Consider the following 17,928-nt stretch of genomic DNA (forward strand, 5'->3'; position numbering starts at 1 on the left):
CTCCAGGCTCAGAGGCAGCGTGACTGTGTATACCAGCTGCTGGGGAACGTGTGTGGGCGGTGCCACTGCACTTGTGTCCTGCTTGTTGGTTCCTCTTGGGCAGCCGGTTGACCACAGTGTGAACACAATGCCGGGCGAGGTGGAGCCAGGCCTGCCCCTGTATTCCAAGGGAGAGGCAATAACATTAGCCTAGAAAAGTCGCTGGCCTTCTAGCAGCCACTGAGAGGCCTAGAGCAATCTCTAGGCTCCTGATGACAACACCGAGATTTTGGGAGTGTGTCCACAATGGGTTTCTTTGTGTTGCAGATTCTCCCCTTTGCCCGGTTTTCCTCAACTGTATTTATTTAGTTAGTTAATATTTAGGATACAATCCTGTGTAGGCTTCCTTAGACAGAAAAAAAAAAAAAATCCCACCACTCAGCATTCCCCAGTCAGAAAAGCTTGGGAGTTGTAAGACTTTTCTTTCTAAACCTGCATAGGATTGGAGCTTTAGCTACACAGACCACCTTCAAAGCCAACGTCGTTTATTTACTACATTGCTTACAACTGGGAATTCTGGGAATTAGCTGCTTGCAAACTGTGTATATAACTTTAAAATTGAATAATGGCCCCTTTCCATTGTTTGATGAATTTCTGCTGACCTGGCTGCCCTCTGATAGAATTCCAGACCTTGATTCACATGGTATTGTGTTTCAAGTAAGTGGGAACATGCCAAATCTTACCTCTAGAATGCCTTCAAAGTTGGATACTCTTCAGTGACCATTAGCTTATTTCTTCTGTGCACGTTTCATAGGGGCCTGAACTTTCCATCGATGTGCCCTCTCTCGATTTGGGCCTCATTAAACTTGGACAAAAAGTGTTATGCACTTTCGAGATTGCAAACCTGAGTCAGCTGCCGGGAAAATGGAAAATACAGGAAAGCCCTGCTTGCTTAGCCAAAAGGGATGAAGAGGTATGTTGGTCTGAGAGCTTCTTCACCGTAGTCTCTCCAACCCAGCCTTTCCGAGTTGCAGCCGGGAGGTTTTCTTGCGCCACCTTCTCCAAAGACACTCAGCCAGTGGTTGGGGATCGGACGGGAGACGCGCTAGACACGAACGCTGTTCAGTGAAGTGCATTGGCCCTCAGCTTTCTCCCTCCAGGCCTCTCCGTTCACAGTTCTGCCTCCCAGCGGAGAACTGCATCCTCTTGGGAAATGCAGCGTCTCGGTTTTGTTTACCTCATACATGTGTCAGCGTCTCCAGACCGTGTTAGAGATGGAGGTGGAAAATGGAGTCGGAAGGTGAGGATGCAGAATGGGAAAAGGGACCTTTCTAGTGATGATGCTTTTATGCCAAATACTTGCACACTTGCTTGGCTCTTGGGACTTCCCGGAGAATGTCAGAATGTGGGTATAATTGTAAATTATGAGTACCCTGGCTAAGCATGCCTGCAGTTGCCCTGCCACTAGCAAGTCATGCGACTGGAAACCGCAGTCGTACCTGTAGGACCTACAGCTAGTCCACCTGTGTAACGTGCGGTGATTTCGTGGGGCGCTGCCTCTGCTGTGATTCGCTGAACTGCTGTGATGTCATGAAATACTCGGGAACTCCCCAGCTTCTGAGGGGTTTGGCATGCCCACAGCAGATGCCTGCACACAGACTGGCCTCTCTCACAGCAGGCGTGAGTAGGCTTGCTGTGGCAGAAGGATCCAAGGACAAAGAATGACTTGTACTTGGGGGGCCTGGCAAGGACCCCCACCCCCGGGCGTGGACAGGGAGTAAAAGGATGGGAAACTCAGGGTCAGGTGGCTGAAAAGGAGGGCCAGCTGGGTGCTGAACGGTTAAGCCCAAAAGTGATGGAGAGATACTTGGACGAAAAGAAAGGTGGAAGAAGCAGGGAGAGGATGGAAAGAAGACTGGGATGAGAAATGTCCCTGTCACTTGTAGCTTTGCAGAGTGTTCCAAATAATATGGAAGCACTCAGCCCTGATTGTTAATCACTGTAAGCTTCGCCGAGGTGATTGGATGGAACTGTGAGGTAGGAATGCTTTGGATGAGGAAATCATAAATCAAGCCACCGAAACTCAAAGATGCTCACAGTGCCGCCCTCCATTATCACCTCCCCCTGCTCCTGAGCTTCTTTCTTTGGGGCTGGTTGTGAGGAAGCAGCAGATCCAAGTGGAACGATGCCTGCTGGGAAAGGGGAGGGGGCCAGTGGTATTCCTGGTAGGAAACCAGGCCTCGGAGGACCCTTTTCTTGGCAGAAACAACATACGTAATGCCAGTTTTCTTGCCAAAGATTCTAGGACTGGTAGCCCTACCCGCCTCCCTTCTGGGAAGAGATACTCCACTCACAGCCTTCCTCCCTGAGGAGCAAAGGCGACGTAGATGTGTTGCAGAGAGGGGTTGGAAGAAAACGTGCTGAGGCCGAGCATCACGTGGGGGCTGCAGACCGGAGTGGCTGGCCCTCCTCTGCAGGGCTTTTGCATGTGGAATGCCGGGCAAGGCGTTCCCATCGGGGCAGCCATATACTCGCCAGTCTTTAGGGGTCAGGGCAGCTGGGGGTGCAAGGGAGGGCTGCGTTTCTCACCTGCTCCAATGAATGCTTGCTTGTTGTCAGTGACACAGTGCCCGCATCTCTCTGCCCTGTAGTCACATTCCTGTGTTTGTGGAAGTTCAGACTCCCCACGTGTGTCTGCTCTCAAGCCATTTACATTTCGACCTCTCCATTGGAATCCCTGCAGAAGCAACGGTCCAGCTGTTTAACCAGACTCTGCTCCCAACACGCTTCAAGTGGGGGGAGGTCAGTGCTCATTCCTCTGGGTACTCCTGGCTAGTCAAAAGGTTCTGATGCGTCCTGTGTTTGACTGGCCATCTGCTTTGTCTGGCAGCTCCTTGGAAGGCAGGCATCTCTCTGTGTACTTTGTATCTCTCCGGAAAGTGGCACTTTGGGTCCAAATGAGCAGAAGGATTTGCGTGTGGTGATAACGACTAATACAAAGGTAAGTTTTGAAAATACCCTCCAAGTGGTACTCAAAGTGCAGAAAACATTATGATAATGATCTGTCACTAACCTAACTTTTGAATTGGTGTTCTCTGTTGTATCTGTTCACTTTATTTGGGTTATTGTTGATTGTTTGAGTTTATGAATTTCGGTGGGCTAGATTAAGTCAGCAGTTATGTCCCCTGAAGTCATGACCAGCTTAAGTCCCACTGATTTCAGCAGCTCTGCTTAAAGTTTGACTGAGTCTGGAGCCAACCCATGGAGGTGCGTGTCAACTTTTACAAGGCTTGTCAGCTGCATGTAGGGTTGCAAATGCAGTGGAACAGCTACATGGAAATAGTGTAGAAATGATGCGTGCACAAACACACAGCAGTCTTTGCGATCGAATTGCTTCCAAAAGCTGCTTCATGTTTTGCATGGAGGAGCCCTCCCCACCACCAGAAAACCACCCTCCTCCTTTCTTTTTCTCTGAGGGCTTCGTAATACGCTGTTGTGCTCATGTCTTGTTTGTGGGCTTCCCAGTGGCACCGGATGGGCTTCGTGGGCCCCGGGCGCTAGACTTGAACTGAACCGGCATGGCCCTTGGGCTGGTGGCCATCCTAGAGTTATCAAAGCCGCCCAGAAAAGGCTCCTGAGCAAACTAAAAAATGGGCTAGGAGTCCTCGTACGGATCACTAACTGGTTCATGACAGAAAGTGGGAATAAATGGCAACTTCTCCTGATGGAGCGCTTATTGAGTTGGGAAAGGTACAGGGAAGGGCAACAAACACGACCGGGGAGCAGGAGCAGTTCTCCGGTGAGGAGTAGCTACTACAACTGGGACTGTTGAGCTTAGAAAAAAGGCGAGTAAGGGAAGACATGATCGAGGTATTTAAAATCATCTATAGTGTGGGGAAAGTAGAGAGGGAGACCTCTCTCTCCCTCCCCCAGAACACTTGAACCCTGCATTATCCCTGAAGTGGATTGGTGGGAGGTTTAGGACAGATAAAAGGAAGGCTAAAAGGCTTCTTCATGCAGTTTATTGTTACACCTTGGCATTCACTGCCACAGGAAGTGGTGATGAGGGATTGGAGGGAAAACGCTGCCAGTGGCTACTGGCCTTGCTGGCTAGGGGCTTCCTCCTTTACCAGAGGCGGCCTGCCTGCATTCACCAGTCACTGAGGAGCTGGGCAGCCAGAGGCCTTGCACCCCTCTTACTTGAGAGATCCTCTGTGTAGCTTGCCACTGTGCATACGGAGTGCTGGACTAGATAGACCTCTGGTCTGATCTAGCACGTGTTTTCTTATGTTCTTACCCAACCCTGACCCCCAGGTACTGCCTCCTCGCACGTCTTGCTGATGCTGTTTTCCCTTTGCATTCTTACAAAGATGCCTCTCCAATTCTTTTTTTTTTTTTTTTTCTTCCCCTGTTAGGACAAACTGAGTGACCTTGCCCTGTGTTGTAGCATTGAAGATATGTTAGAGCCACTCTTTCTGGCTATTTCTGGTGAAGTAAAGGGACTGCATGTCACCTACTCTATACCCTTTGACAGGTAAAGGAAGGTAATTATGTGTCATTCCCAAAGCTGGTGTGTCAGCTGAGGCTCAGCCAAAGAAACACACATCCTGGATCTTATTGGCTAAATGTAAAGAAGCCTCTGACTTTCACACTAAAATGATAAGGAATCCCGTTGTCTGCCTTCACGTTTGCTTCCCATGTTTGACTGTGAAACTTCTCTCTGTTGAGGCAGGACAACTATTTATCATCTGCTGCTCTTTCTCTGCAGCGATGAGGAAAAATCGGAGACTTCTCAAGAGCTGAAACTGGACTTCGGCTCAGAAGTGCCATTGAAGAACGTGATAAAGCGTCAGCTGATCATCACCAACCATTCGGAATTAGCTGCTCTGTTCACAATAAGCGTCAACTATTTCAGCAGCTGCTCATCGCCTTCAGACAAGCAGGGCTCAGATGCGTGTGTTTTATTTTCTTCCATTTGACTCTAATTAGCAAAAGGACATTCGTCCACAAGTGCCGGTTGGGCGCTTTGCGGGTGGTCGTCAGCAGCTTTCACCAGTGAGATGCTCGGCAAGAGCAGCAAGGGAATTTTGCTGCTCCTCCCAAGCACCTCCCTCATAGTTGGGCTTAATGCATGGTGGGTGGTATTGTCTGCATTTGGATAACACATGATAACCCATCATGGGTCAGACAGACATGGCTATAAGCCATGGGCTGCCAGGGTGGCTTAAAAGCCCCAAATGAACCACCCCAGGCTCAGACGGTACAGCAACCCACCGTGGCTTATAAGTGGGTTATAAGCCACAGTGAGTTGCAATGTCATGAGAACCTGGTTAATACAGATGCAGATCATATGCCTTGGAAGCATTTGGTGTCAGTTGAATGAAGGAGGAGGAATGGAAATAAGGTTAATGGGTGGGAAGAGAAGGAACTTGGGAAGTCAAGCCCCTTGCAGGTTATATTGGGCAGCGTCATAATATAATTATGCTGGAAGGGACTCCCGAGTTCTTCGGCTACCAGGTGCTGGAATCCAGTTCAAAGCCTTGGTGGCCACTCTCTGCTTGAATATAGGAGCGTGAGGGTTGAGCCCGTTCATGCTATTAGCACTTCCTTGCACTGTACAGGGAAAAAGGAAAGAAAATGTATTTTCCTTTTTTCACTCTCCGGAACACCCCCAAAACACACCCGCTCTTTATAGTTACAAAATGTGCAAGCTTGAAAGCCTCCAGTGCTACACAGAACAGTGCCAGAAGTGGAGGTGGTTGGGGATGATGGGAGTCATACGCGCCAGGCTGGTGACCTCTGAACGTATTGGAAGGTTGTCGCATGGCTTTCCTAACTGCATCATGTTCCCTTGCAAGGGAGGCTGCTGTGATGCCCATTTCAGGGAACTGGGTTTGAACAACAGTGTTTTTTCCCCAAGGCCTTCCCGGTGACCCGAAATTTGCAGTCGAGAATGGTTAAGAGGCCCCTTTTTGTTCTGCTGTCATCTGCGAGCTTTAAAAGTAGAATTACAGCTCATGCATGAAGGAGTCAATGCATCTTTCCAAATTCTCACTGAGACCTTTCCTTTCCCGCATTCTAGGGATCTGGCATTGGAAAAAACGGGACGAATAACGAGACAGATCGTAAAGAGAAAGCAGTCAGGTAGGCGGGGTTCACTTCCACTGTCTTTCTGGGTGCAGGAAGTTATTGGAGAGAGAGGAGTGAGCTGACGACAAGTGCAGCCATACACAGTCCAACGAAAGGGTATTCCATGCAAACCCCGTTGAAATGGATGCAAGCGCACTCTTGTCAGATTGGTTTTCTGCTCCCCCAGCCTTCAGAGCAGCCATGCTGGCTCACGGGAAGGGAGCGGCTTTCCACGTCCACCCCTCCGAAGGAACCTTGAAGGCCTTCCAGGAGCTTATCGTGGAAATTACCGCCTATAACAACATGTGGGGGCATTACCAAGACCATCTCGCCTGCACGGTAGGTGGCGCCTTCGCTTCTGCTCTGTGTGGTTAGAGCGTCCACCTGAAATCTGGGGAGACCGAGACTGCATCCATATGACACTTGACTGGGCACAGGTCCCGTTGAACATGATGGGGTCTACTTCTGAGTAAGCATGCACAGCAACACACAAAGAACACAGTTGGGTTGTGGAGTTTGCCGACGGCCCTCGACTTGGTCAGGTTTGCGAAGTATGGGAATGTTGGTTACGTCCGGTGTGGTGCCCCGAAATTCCACCTCCTAGGGGACACAGGCAGGAGTGCCCAGCTGGGCTCTCACGAGTGTGGGCGTCTCGCAGGCTGGCTACTGTTTCCTCATGTGCCTGAAATCTGGCTCACATGATACAGGTTATTCACCAGTTTGCTCGGGCCGTGCGTCAGTTTGTGGGGAGGAGTTGCACACTGTGCCCTGAATGGCCGCCAGCACCGTCCCCTTTCCAGAAACCCTGCAGCATCTGCAGTCGATGGCCGGCTTCTTGTTGGCAAGTAACAGAGTTCATGTTTGACTGCAGCGCCTCCTCCGAATCTGGCAGCGGGATGCTCCGTTTGTAGGAAATGTTCTTGTGTCCCTTTGTGCAGGTGGGAGAATCGGAGCCTGTGCTGATTCCCATCCAAATGACTGTGAAAGGCTGCCCCATCTTCTTGCAGGTGACAGGACCGGATCACCCAGTGCCGACACCTGTCATCAGGTAGAGCCAGCTGTCCTGAGCGAGGCTGTTGGCAGCTCTGACTCTGCAGGGCTGAGTCTGCATTTGTTGGCTTGTTGTGTGTTGTGTGCACAAACCCTGGCTTGTTTCCCTCTGTGTCAAATGCAAAGTCTGGATTATGAATATGTATTATGTATAATCCACGTCACCCATAAATGATCTTGTTTGGTATATTAAATTTAAAAGTATGGGTAAGTCAGGCAATTATTACAAATTTGTGGAATTTACAGCTAAAAGATTTTAATATTGATTTTATGAGCATCTCCCCGTATTGCTGACATGGCCAAAGCAGCCTCTCCAGCTTGGTCCCCTCCAGATGTTTTGGCCATCCTGCCTGGGGCTGACGGGAGCTGAAGTCCAAAGCATCTGGAGGCTGTCAGGTCGGGGAAGAAGCCAAGTGACTTTAGAACTGGACAGTGCTTTAAAAAAGTTTCACTTACTCTTCATTTCCCCCTAAAATGTCCATTCCTCCACCCAGCCCCTGAAAGGGGAGGTTGTGTCATTTTTATGGAGCTTTTGGATCTCTGCCATCGCTCTGCTGTAGCGGATGTGAACATTGTGTCTGTTCCGAAATAGCTAAGGGGCCTGGTTTCAGTCTTCCTTCAGGGACTGAGGCATGAAGACTCTTGGGCTGCCGCCTGAACTGACTAGATGTCAGGGCCCCTGTTTTGAAGGCAGCACGAAGCCCCCACCCGTCTCTTATTTCCAACACCCCCCTTCCCATACCAAGGGGAGTGCAGGTGCGCATCGGGACATCCCATCCCTCTGAGGCAGGTGCAGGTGCTGCTGCAGTCCCCCTGGACCAAGGCTGCAATCCACGATCCCGCCTGCTCGCCTAGGAACCCCCCGCAGGGATCCAGGCCCTGCCTGTTTAGGCACCGTTCTGGGCACTTCAGTCTTATGCCACTTTAGCTGGCCCTTTCCCTACGAATGGGAGTTCGGGTGGGTTCGATCGTGGTTTGGAGAGCTCTCTGTTAAGAACCCCAGAGCCCATTGACGCAACGGGGGCTACGAGGGCGCGACAGTGACGGCTGAAACGTGTCTGTGGTGCAGAGTCAGGCCCTCTGCTTCTGCTCCACTGGTGAGGCGCGTTGGCCTTTCCCCAGCTTGTACAGAAAGGGCCGGAGGTGCAGGCCAGCCTTTCCCAACCTGCCACCCCGCAGCTGGGTTGGACTGCAACACGTTCTGAATGCAGCCAGCTAGAGGCAGCCGTTTGGGTTGGCATTGTGCCTCTGCCCCTGAGCCATTTTTCCTGCCTAGGTTTGGAGCCCACATCTCTGGAGGGGATACGGTCTCCCGCTACATCCGGCTCAACAACCCCACCCCTTTTGGTAAGCACTGGCACTGTGTCATTTTTCTTGAAGGGTAATGGAGAGCAGTTTCCGTAAGAGATTTTTTGAGCCGTTTACCGTCAGGATGATGAAAGGGAATAGAGGCAACAGCCTCATAGCCAGAGGGTGAAAGTACATTGAAGCGTAAGCTGTGTCTCCCTCCCACTTCTTTTGGCTACCCAGTCTTTTCAGGCACATAATATTATCTCTGCAGACTTGAGGACTAGAAACTTGTGGTGGGATGGGTTGGGGAAGCTGCGATTTTTCTGATGCCAAGTTCTGTAGTCAGTATCAGTCCTATTTGCAGTGCAATTGTATCACACTGTGTGAGATTGCACTGAGGCCGAAACACATTAAAAAGAAATGTTTTTTTCTGCAGCACTTGCCCTGGGATGATGCTGATGTTGCAATCTCTGTAGGATGAACGTGCCTGCTCGGTCTCTCAGTAGCTTGCGTATCTTTAGCAACTCTGACAGAGGGTTTGCTTTTTCCCTGCTTTTGAATTCAGACATTCGAATGGACTGGGAAAGTTATAACCAGGATAAGGATGATGATAAATTGGTAGATCTCTTGGTGTTCTACGGTGAACCTTTTCCAATTAAAGAACCAGACAGCAATGAGATTGAAGTACTCTGGGAGGCTGAAACACTGCTAGAAAAAACATCTTGCGCTTCAGACTCATCACCCGCCAACTCCCAGGTAGCCAGATAGCGCCCAATGGCCGATGATGCTTTCTTTAAGGCGCACACTCTCTCTTGCAGAACACTTGCATGCACAGCTGGAGGAAAACATTGAGCATTCCTGGTAGCTTGAATTCCCAGAACATAACTGTTTAAGTCGGAGGGCATTTAATTAAGTCCCAAGTCTCACCCCATTTTCCTAGACCATCCAGTTCATATATAGACTGGGGTGAGCTGATTGGAGGCTTCTGGCTGGCACTCAGAAGAGACAAGGCCTTCTCAGTTATGACCCCTCCCACCCACACGCCACTGGCGGAACTCTGTTCCATTTTGTATCTCCAAGGCCGTGTCATGACAGGCCTTGACACTACATCTCCCAGATCACCCCTGCGCCCCAAATGGCTGAGAAACCTTCCTCCCTGCGGTGAATGGTCTGGATTGAATGGAGCTGAATGGAGCTGCTGGCCTTTTGAGCAAGTGGGGAACGAGCAGGGTTCCGCCCGCCCATACAATAGGACCGGCTTTTTTAAAAGCAAGAGATGTTCTGTTCCTTGTTTGGAAATGCATCAGTACAGTTCCTGAAACATTCAGGAGACGCCTACGTTTGTGCATTAAAAACCAAGCAACTCTGCCTATTTTTATGAATATGATGCCAACCATAGCTTCTTTCTGGGGCCTTCACATCTTGCATATGCCACTCTTGAAGATTCTAGATCCCATCTTCGAAGATGAGGAAGAAATAAGTGATGGTGCATTTTCACAGTCACCCACGTCTAGGAAAATCATCTCTGTGGTCATCCGGCCTCATGAAGGGGTGCCCTCGGACTACCCTTTCTGCATAACACCCAAACAAGTTGTAAGTTTTGGTTTTTCTACTGTGAGCTGCATTAGAATTAAGAAAAGCTGGGGACTAACACGGGGGAAAGGTTTTCAGGATTAATAAAATGAAGAAAACGCAAAGGAGAGGCTACCATTTTTGCAGTGCTGTGGGAAGAGCGAACGAGAAGCTCCAGGTTTTGGAATAGCTTGTGATCAGCCAAGCCCAACAGAGACTGTGGGCCAGGTATGGTAGCCTAGCAATAGCTCAGGAGGCCTCCTGGACCTTTTTCTGGCAGCTAAAATCAAGCGCATTTTTGTTGTTGCGGAGCTCCTTGCATGCCCATCTGTGTGGTTGGTGGCACCGTCCAGAGAGAGAATTATCTGAAAGTCTTTCTTTGGTGAGACTTCCAAAGTTATAGCGTCTCTGAAAGAACGGTGCCCTAAAAATACTTTGGGACAAGCTGTGCATCTGTTGGAGTGGTGGGCTTCCCACAAACCAAAATGAGATTAGACTGCTGTTGTTAGACATTAAGAAAAGGGAAGAACAGCTTTCAAACGGAGGGAAACCCTGAGGAAAATCCATCAAGAGTGAGGAAGCCTCCATTTTGAATCACACCCAAGGAGTGAAAGTGAAAATGCTTCTGATTGCCCAAGTGTAGAAGGGAGGAAACAGATTTGAGCAGATGATGAAACATGCTCAAAGAGGCCCGAATGCCTGGCAGAGACAGCCGTGGAGGGAGACGGCAGATGCTAGAACCATATGAGCCAGGAGAGGAGGGGTGAAGGGCCGGGTTTTGGAGGAGAACCTGGACAGAGTGGCATTCCAGGGGGCAGGGGGCGGAAGAGGGAGGCCCTGCTGCTCAAGAAAGAATCCAGGCAGTGCTTCAGCCCTTCTTTCGAGCAGGGGCAAAGCACAGGCAGCGGAAATTGGCCCTTGTGTCCTTGGCAGGGCGGGGGAAGCGTAGAGGCAAGCCTTGCAGCCACGCTCTTCCTGCGCTCCATCAGGCGCCGAGCACTTCTGAAGTTCAGAGGGTTAAGAGCAGCCACATCAAATGGCACCCTCAGCGCCTAATTGCCCCGTAAATCCAACATAATAGCATTTTATGTCAAAAGAGGAAATGTCTCTGCAGTGAGAGGCCCGGTGAAAAGAACACTGAAAGGGGAGTCAGCCAGCTCAAATCCCTCCAGAGGCATAGAGGTTATGCAAAGCCACTAGATCTGGGTTCTGGTCCCTGCTCAGCCAGCTGGGTGGCTTTGGGCCAGGCACAGGCTCTCAGCCCAGACCCCCTGCCTCACAGGGCTGTTGTGGGGATAACACTGAGGGCAGGAGGAGAATGACGTAGGCCGCTTTGGGTTTGTTGTAGGAAGAAAGCAGGATATAAATCAAACAAATAAATAGCTCAAGATTTGGCACCCCAGCTGGGTCAGTCTAACGTTGCATTGGGCAGCTGATGTTTCGGAAGGATAAGGCTTGAGTTTGGGACTTAAGAAGCTACGTCGTCATCTCTGTAGTCTTTTAAATCCTGCATGATTCCCTGGCATAATCGTTTGGTTCCAGGTCGTCCCTGCAGGGGGTGCTGCTGCCATCCACATTTCCTTTACTCCACTTATGCTGCCAGAGATCATTAATAAATTTGAATGTGAAGGTTTCGCCCTGGGCTTCATGAGTCTGGACAGTGAGGTACCTATCGGATAAGAACAAATCTTGCTTGCCTCCTAATTTCATCACCTTCTGTCTGTCTGAGAACAAATCTTGCTTGCCTCCTAATTTCATCACCTGTCTGCCCGTCCGTCCGTCCTTCTCCCACTAACCGCTGCCTGAGAGCCTTCTGTGCGCTTCAGAACAGTGCAGAACCCCTGAGCTGGTCCTGGACTTTCCCAAGCAATTTGCTTTGGGGAGCAACTTCTCACCAGCCAGCCTGCTTCCACTGTGGCAGGCCCTGCCACTCCTGAGTCAAACTCTGCCCCAGCACCCAGAAGGCGCTTGGCTGGCGGCTCTGCAGTCCTGTGATTTGACCGCCACGGGCCTGTCCTCCACCAGGTCGTCCGGGAGATCCCGGGAAAAGTAACTCGCAGAGACGGCTATGCCATTGCTCCCCTGAGGATCGATCTGCAAGCGTTTGTCAAGCCTGCCCTGTAAGTACAATATCGATGCGTTACATTTACAGTCTACAAAGCCGTCCCCTTCCTCGTGTTCTCACAACCGGCGGAGTCAGTGACTGGCCCAGAATCCCAGGATTGCCCCATGAGCTTCGTGGCCAAGTGGGAACTAAGCCCTGAAGCTCCCAAGTCCCAGCCCAGCTCTCTAGCCACTAGGCCACACTGGCTTGATGAATTACGGCGACAAGAAACATTCTTGTGCGCTGAGTTAGCAAAGATAAACCAGGAAGAAAAGAGGCTCTCTGCCTTAATGCTGTTCTTAAGATTGCCTTCAAGCCCTCCTAAAAATAAACTACTACATAGAGGGTCACCTGGCGCCTTCCTGAACTGCAGTTCATAAGCTCTTGCCAGCATGGCGAATGATCCGAGATGAAGACAGTTGAAATCCAACACTTTCAAAAGCCTCCTGGTTGCCTACTTGGGTTCCTTTGTTATATTTATATCCCACTTTTTTTTTCCTTTCAAGGAACTCAAGGCAGCATAACCTATTTTTCCTTCTTCTTTTAATCTTTTCCTCACAAGAACCCCGTAACAACTGGGTTACCTTCAGTGCAGTGCTGTTTAGCTCACTTTGAACCCTGGTTGCAGGTGAAACGGCCTAAGTGAACCTGGACAGTGCACCTGGCTGGTTCTTCCTCTTCGTTTACCCCAACGCTTTTCATCTCTGGGCAGCTCTGCTAGTTTGATACTGCTTGAGTGTTGCCAGCTACCATTTTATAGCCACTTACTTTATCTGGCATTCTTTCCACAGGTTAACCCTTGAAATGGATCACGAGAGCGGATTGGTATTCAATCCACTGGCCAGCAGCCTTATCCCAGATATTCCCCTTAAGGGCGTGAGTACCTGTGATGATTCTCTGCCTTTGCAACTGCTGAAGGTGTGCTTGAAGCGCACAGAAGGGGAAAGCTGGGCCTTGCTTCTGCTTTTGGGTGACATGTCATGTCGCCCCACGGCACATGCATAGAATTCTGGGGGCCCTGAGAACCTTTCAGTGTTGGGCTGTGGGTCAATTTGTTCTAAAATGTAAACTAAGGATGGCTTCCAACCCTTTTAGCCGCACTGAGTCAAGTGTGACTGAGTATTGCGGTCTCTGCATTTAAAGCACCCCTGCCCTGGGAATGACCAAAGGGACCTAGGGGCATAGGCATCGAAGGAAATGATGTTCTCTGCATGCTCGTCTTCAGATTTTGACAGACGCAGCCTCCACCCTCAACGTGAAACTCACAAACAATACCCAGACGCCTCTGTCCTTCAAGTTCATTTTAGCAGCGCCCTTCTCTGTGTCTGGGATAGACCCGAGAAAGAGCCTGAAAACATCTCAGAGCGACAGGAATGAGGGAGGGGATCGCCTTCTGCTCCATGCTTTGGAAAACATGCTGGTAAGTGAATCCACCCAGCCTTCATCAGCTGCACTTGGGCAGCAGTCGTAAACGTGTGTCAGTAGGTGGCGAGGGCGTCTGTAGGGCTCCCTTCTGTCGGGACATGCCCTCTTCGGTCTGGATCCAGCCTGAACGTGAGATAAGGCTTCTCAAGGCAGCCTTCCCCAACCTGCTTTCTCCAGATGTCCGGCACAGCCAGTCAGATGCGGGGTCTTGTCTGTCAGCACATCTGGAAGGCGCAGGTTGGGAAAGTCTGTTCCTAAGGTCAGCAGAGGAGGAGGAGAAGTGCCATTAGTTGGCCACGTGGCAGAGCAGCCGCTGCTGCAACTGGTAGCCAGGCCCACACGCCGCCTGCGTCGCACATCAGAGTGCAAAACGATACTCTGACAGCTGAGCTGGCTGTGAAACGTGAGCCCTGCGCAGGAGGCGAATGTTCATGCCATTACAGATGTGACTGGGACGACTTCCCCGGAGTTCACCCACATGGATCGGTATTTGATATCCATAGGGCCTTGCTGATGTGGCTCTTGACTTTACGCTTGAGAAACTCAGCTTCCCGGAGTGGAGGCGCCATGGTGAGGCCTGCCGGGGACACCGGTAGCTTGCCTCGAGTAAACCAAGTGGATTGTATCCACTGAGGAGCTGTGTGCCCTGAACATGGACTCTTGGGCCTCTTATGGGGTGAAGTGTGTGTACCCTGCTGTTTTCTGAGTTGCGCACAGTGAAAGCCCCAGCCAAATACAGCGGAGTTTCAGCGGTGAAACTGCCCAGTGTCCATCCAATGTGATCCTGGGCCTTTGGGACCTGTGACTGCTCCTCTATGGAGCAAACTCATTTTCTCTCCGACTCGGTGAAATCTGCCTTTGTGATTTAGGAAAGGGGAAAGCATGAGAAACTGGTAGGATTAACCCAGTGCGGTTGATGCATGTATGAAGCCATCCTGCGGGGGTAGTTTCCAAAAGAGTAGACAGAAGTAGCTGCTGTGAGAGAGACGGAGCAGCACGGCTGTTTGCTGCAAGACAAGAAAGAACCAAGGCCTCTTGACACAATTGGGAGTCTCCTCAGTGAGAGATATAAAACATAATCACCACTTGAAGTAACCCTCCATTGGTTTCTATTCTGTGTCTATTTTGATATCCACCTAAACAATTATCTGTTTGTTTTTTTTTTTAAAGAGCTAAGTTTCTGGTCCTCATGACAAATTTCCTTTGTTGAAGCTGCATCACTTTTCTTTCCATGACTACCAGCATCTCTGTTGCAGCCCGAAGCGCCTGATCTTGCCTAATCTTGGAAACTAAGCAGGGTCAGGCCAGGCTGAAATCTGCATAAGTGGCTTAAATGTTGTGAACTGCACCAAGAGCTTTTGCTACAGGCAATACAGAAATAATAATTATTTCGGTTGCTTACAATTTGTCTGTAACGCATGTCATGCCCTTCAGGCCTATGCAGTGGAGAGTTTGGTTGTACCCGGTGTCTTTGCGCAGACACCAGTTTTCCCGCAAATACGGTCGTCACTTCCATGTTTGATCCCCACAGGTGAAAGTGTCTTTCCACACAACCCTCGAGTTACTAACTTACCAGCATTTTCCAGAGGATCGGTTGCCGCCTGGGTTTCAAGTGCTCCAGCTTGAAAACGGAGACAAAATACTAGAGTTTAGGCAAGATCTAGTTATTGAATACGCTAACAAAGCAACACAGGTATGTTGGAGCGGGGAAGCTAGAAGCAGCAGAGGCTGCTTCAGTTTGGCGGTGGCCAAGTTCACACGGCTGGAGAATCCCCGCCATGGGGGTTCCAGAACGAGTTGCTAGGCCTTTGCGCCGCATCAGCGCAGGAGCGCACAGGCTTTGCGGGTGCCTCTGCCGCTCACCATCATGTTTCATTGCAGGTGCTGCCCATGACGGCATTCCTGACTGTGCCCGTACTTGAACTTTCTCGTGAAACAATTGATTTCAAGACCTGCCTTGTGAATGAAACCAAGACCGAAACGGTCTTTGTGATGAATACGAGTGGATGCAGGAGTTACTGGGCAGCTTTGCTGGGTGAGGGACTTTAGGAATGTGACTCCGAGAGCCCCAACACTGGGGGAAAGAATTCTGCATTTTCAGCTCATTTGGTTTCCTTAGACTCCTCCTTTCAACAAAAGGAAGAGACAGAGTATGGTTTCTAGAATAAAAAACCAAAATCCACTGCATTTTAAGGAGCTTTGGGGTGCAAGCTAAGGCAAGTTGAGAGCCGGTGTGGTGAGGCTAACCGCCTTGGACTGGAGATCTGGGTTCTGGCCTTACTTGGCCACGAAGCTCTTGGGTGACTTTCATCCAGTCACAAACAATCAGTCAAAGCTACCTTCTAGGATTGGTGCTGTGAGGATTAAGCAGAGCTATAGGCACTCCTTGGTTTCTTCATAGGAGGGAAGAGGCTGGATAGAAATGCAATGAAATGATTTAGGCAGAAAAATGGCCTACGAGTCCCATCATGCCGCACCTGTGCAGGCTGTGGTATGCTGAGTTACAGGGTTTTTTTCTGCCTAAATTTGCATATGATGCACTTTAATTAACCTTTATATTCTGTTCAAGTTTGCATGCTAGGAGCAAGTTCAGAGTAGGAGTGAATAGCTACAAACAGCTATTCCCAATTTCTCAATAGGGCGAGTAAGTCCAGCCAGGAAAGCACAAGGTGGTGGCTCTTGCTTTAAGATGTGGCTTTAGACCAGGGGTCCTCAAACCTTTTGACTAGGGGGCCAGTTGAAAGGTGCCGGAAGATCCTTTTCTCCCAGCGAGTCCAAAACAATCTCCTTACCGAGCAAGCCGGCACCTCACTGCGTGTGTGCAGGCACACATGGCGAGCGGTGGCAGGCCAGATCCAGCCCGCAGGCCATCGTTTGAGGACCCATGCTGTAGACCTTAACTGAAGTTCATGTCCTGTTGCAGATGAAGATGAGCGACACAAAGAACCCGAAGTGTTCTCCATCTCCCCAAATAATGGCATCCTTGAAGCTCACAAGTGCAGCACGCCTACGAAAGCACCTCTGCTGCTCCGTTTCACACCCAGGTAGGGCATGGCAGGTTTTGCCACACCCAAGCCGCTACCCCAGCCAAAGTGACGCCCACAGCACAGGACGGCTTCCCCAGGCAACGTCTCCATGTCCCGAGGGCTAGTTCTCTCTGTTGACCTTGGGATCCATTGCACTGGCAATGGAAGGATCTGCAGCAGAAGAGCAGCGCGTCAGGAAAAAGGGGCCATTACAGGTCCTCTGAACGCAGGCAAAACCCTGTCCCTTAGCAGTGAAGGACAGCGGATATCATGGCATCATCGAGTTGAGTCAACTCGTCTGTGGTTTACTTAGCCCGCTTTATCCTTCAGAGAGCCAGATGGCTGAACTGCTGCACGGTTGCCAGTTGCTGTATAGTGGGCCTCCAAGGTCACGTCCTGGGGCAGACTGCCTACATCCCAGATAATATTTGCACATTAAATGTGAGTTTTGCTGAGTGACTGGAATGACAGCACTATAAAGCCTACTGTTATAAACCTAAAGACGAGCAGCAATATATTTCTATTCACTTGTCCAAGGTTTTTTTAAGTTAGGAATGTTACGTGGCTGGCATGGAATAAGAATGCCATAAAATTCAGAATGCTGTCAAGGTCAGCCAGTGGTGACCCTCAGCTGCCCCTCCAGAAGTGTAACACAGGTGTCAGGAAGAGACGCAGACACACAAAGCGACCGCTTGTTTGTTCAGTGCCGCTGCCCCATCCTGACTTTCGAAACTGCCACAAACATCAGCTCAGTGAAAGCAGGAAGCGTGATCAAGGGGAGCTTCTTCTAGCTTTTCCACCTTCCACCCTGAGAAGTGTTAACTGCAGATGCTTGAGGTTCCCCCCCCCCTTCTTCACTTGTGTGCACACTTCTGCAGGCCCTCACGCCACACAGCTGAACGGAGGGCCTGCTCTGCCTCACCCCCCCCACCCCCCAATTTACCTTTCTGGCCACTCAGAATGCTGCTGCTTTCAACAGGGAGGATGTGGATTACGAAACCGTTGTGACAGTGGTTGGAATGCTGGGAGAGCAACCTTGTCTGCTCTGTGTCCGAGGAAGAGGATCTTACGACGAGAAGTATGAAGAGAAGCTCAAAAGCTAACGGCTCCCCCTCACTGTTGGGGCAGCTGTGGGAAAAATGGCTAATATGTGGCTGTAAGGAATTTTCCTACTTTTGCTAATAATATAAAATGAAAAGCAGAGGTTTCTGTTGATGCTTTAATTCCTGTAATAAACTTGTGTCTGTTTTTAAGCAGCTGAATAGCTAGCCAAAGGGCTGGTGAACTTCACCATAAATGAAGACAGCTGTACCCAGCAGTCTTATCATTCAAGTGATGGAAAACTCTTTCCGT

The 17,928-nt window shown here is 50.1% G+C and overlaps 1 protein-coding gene across 1 annotated transcript in view; it reads left to right on the plus strand.

Annotated features, from left to right (window-relative positions):
* The window catches only part of DLEC1 (DLEC1 cilia and flagella associated protein), a 36,320-nt gene extending 18,617 nt beyond the window's left edge, over nucleotides 1-17,703 (plus strand). The window contains exons 19-38 of the mRNA XM_044424991.1: nucleotides 794-952; nucleotides 1,140-1,279; nucleotides 2,631-2,781; nucleotides 2,870-2,980; nucleotides 4,395-4,513; nucleotides 4,748-4,933; nucleotides 6,062-6,123; nucleotides 6,296-6,447; nucleotides 7,047-7,156; nucleotides 8,435-8,505; nucleotides 9,014-9,204; nucleotides 9,892-10,041; nucleotides 11,563-11,685; nucleotides 12,046-12,140; nucleotides 12,916-13,000; nucleotides 13,350-13,544; nucleotides 15,081-15,242; nucleotides 15,431-15,584; nucleotides 16,473-16,593; nucleotides 17,555-17,703. Of these exons, the coding sequence (XP_044280926.1) occupies nucleotides 794-952; nucleotides 1,140-1,279; nucleotides 2,631-2,781; nucleotides 2,870-2,980; nucleotides 4,395-4,513; nucleotides 4,748-4,933; nucleotides 6,062-6,123; nucleotides 6,296-6,447; nucleotides 7,047-7,156; nucleotides 8,435-8,505; nucleotides 9,014-9,204; nucleotides 9,892-10,041; nucleotides 11,563-11,685; nucleotides 12,046-12,140; nucleotides 12,916-13,000; nucleotides 13,350-13,544; nucleotides 15,081-15,242; nucleotides 15,431-15,584; nucleotides 16,473-16,593; nucleotides 17,555-17,678 (2,661 nt within the window). The 3' untranslated portion in view covers nucleotides 17,679-17,703. The remainder of the gene's footprint in view (nucleotides 1-793; nucleotides 953-1,139; nucleotides 1,280-2,630; nucleotides 2,782-2,869; nucleotides 2,981-4,394; nucleotides 4,514-4,747; nucleotides 4,934-6,061; nucleotides 6,124-6,295; nucleotides 6,448-7,046; nucleotides 7,157-8,434; nucleotides 8,506-9,013; nucleotides 9,205-9,891; nucleotides 10,042-11,562; nucleotides 11,686-12,045; nucleotides 12,141-12,915; nucleotides 13,001-13,349; nucleotides 13,545-15,080; nucleotides 15,243-15,430; nucleotides 15,585-16,472; nucleotides 16,594-17,554) is intronic.
* The last annotated feature ends 225 nt before the right edge of the window (nucleotides 17,704-17,928 follow it).

The sequence above is a fragment of the Varanus komodoensis genome, unplaced genomic scaffold (assembly GCF_004798865.1).
Source record: "Varanus komodoensis strain SLA01 unplaced genomic scaffold, ASM479886v1 scaffold15, whole genome shotgun sequence".
Classification (NCBI taxonomy): domain Eukaryota; kingdom Metazoa; phylum Chordata; class Lepidosauria; order Squamata; family Varanidae; genus Varanus; species Varanus komodoensis.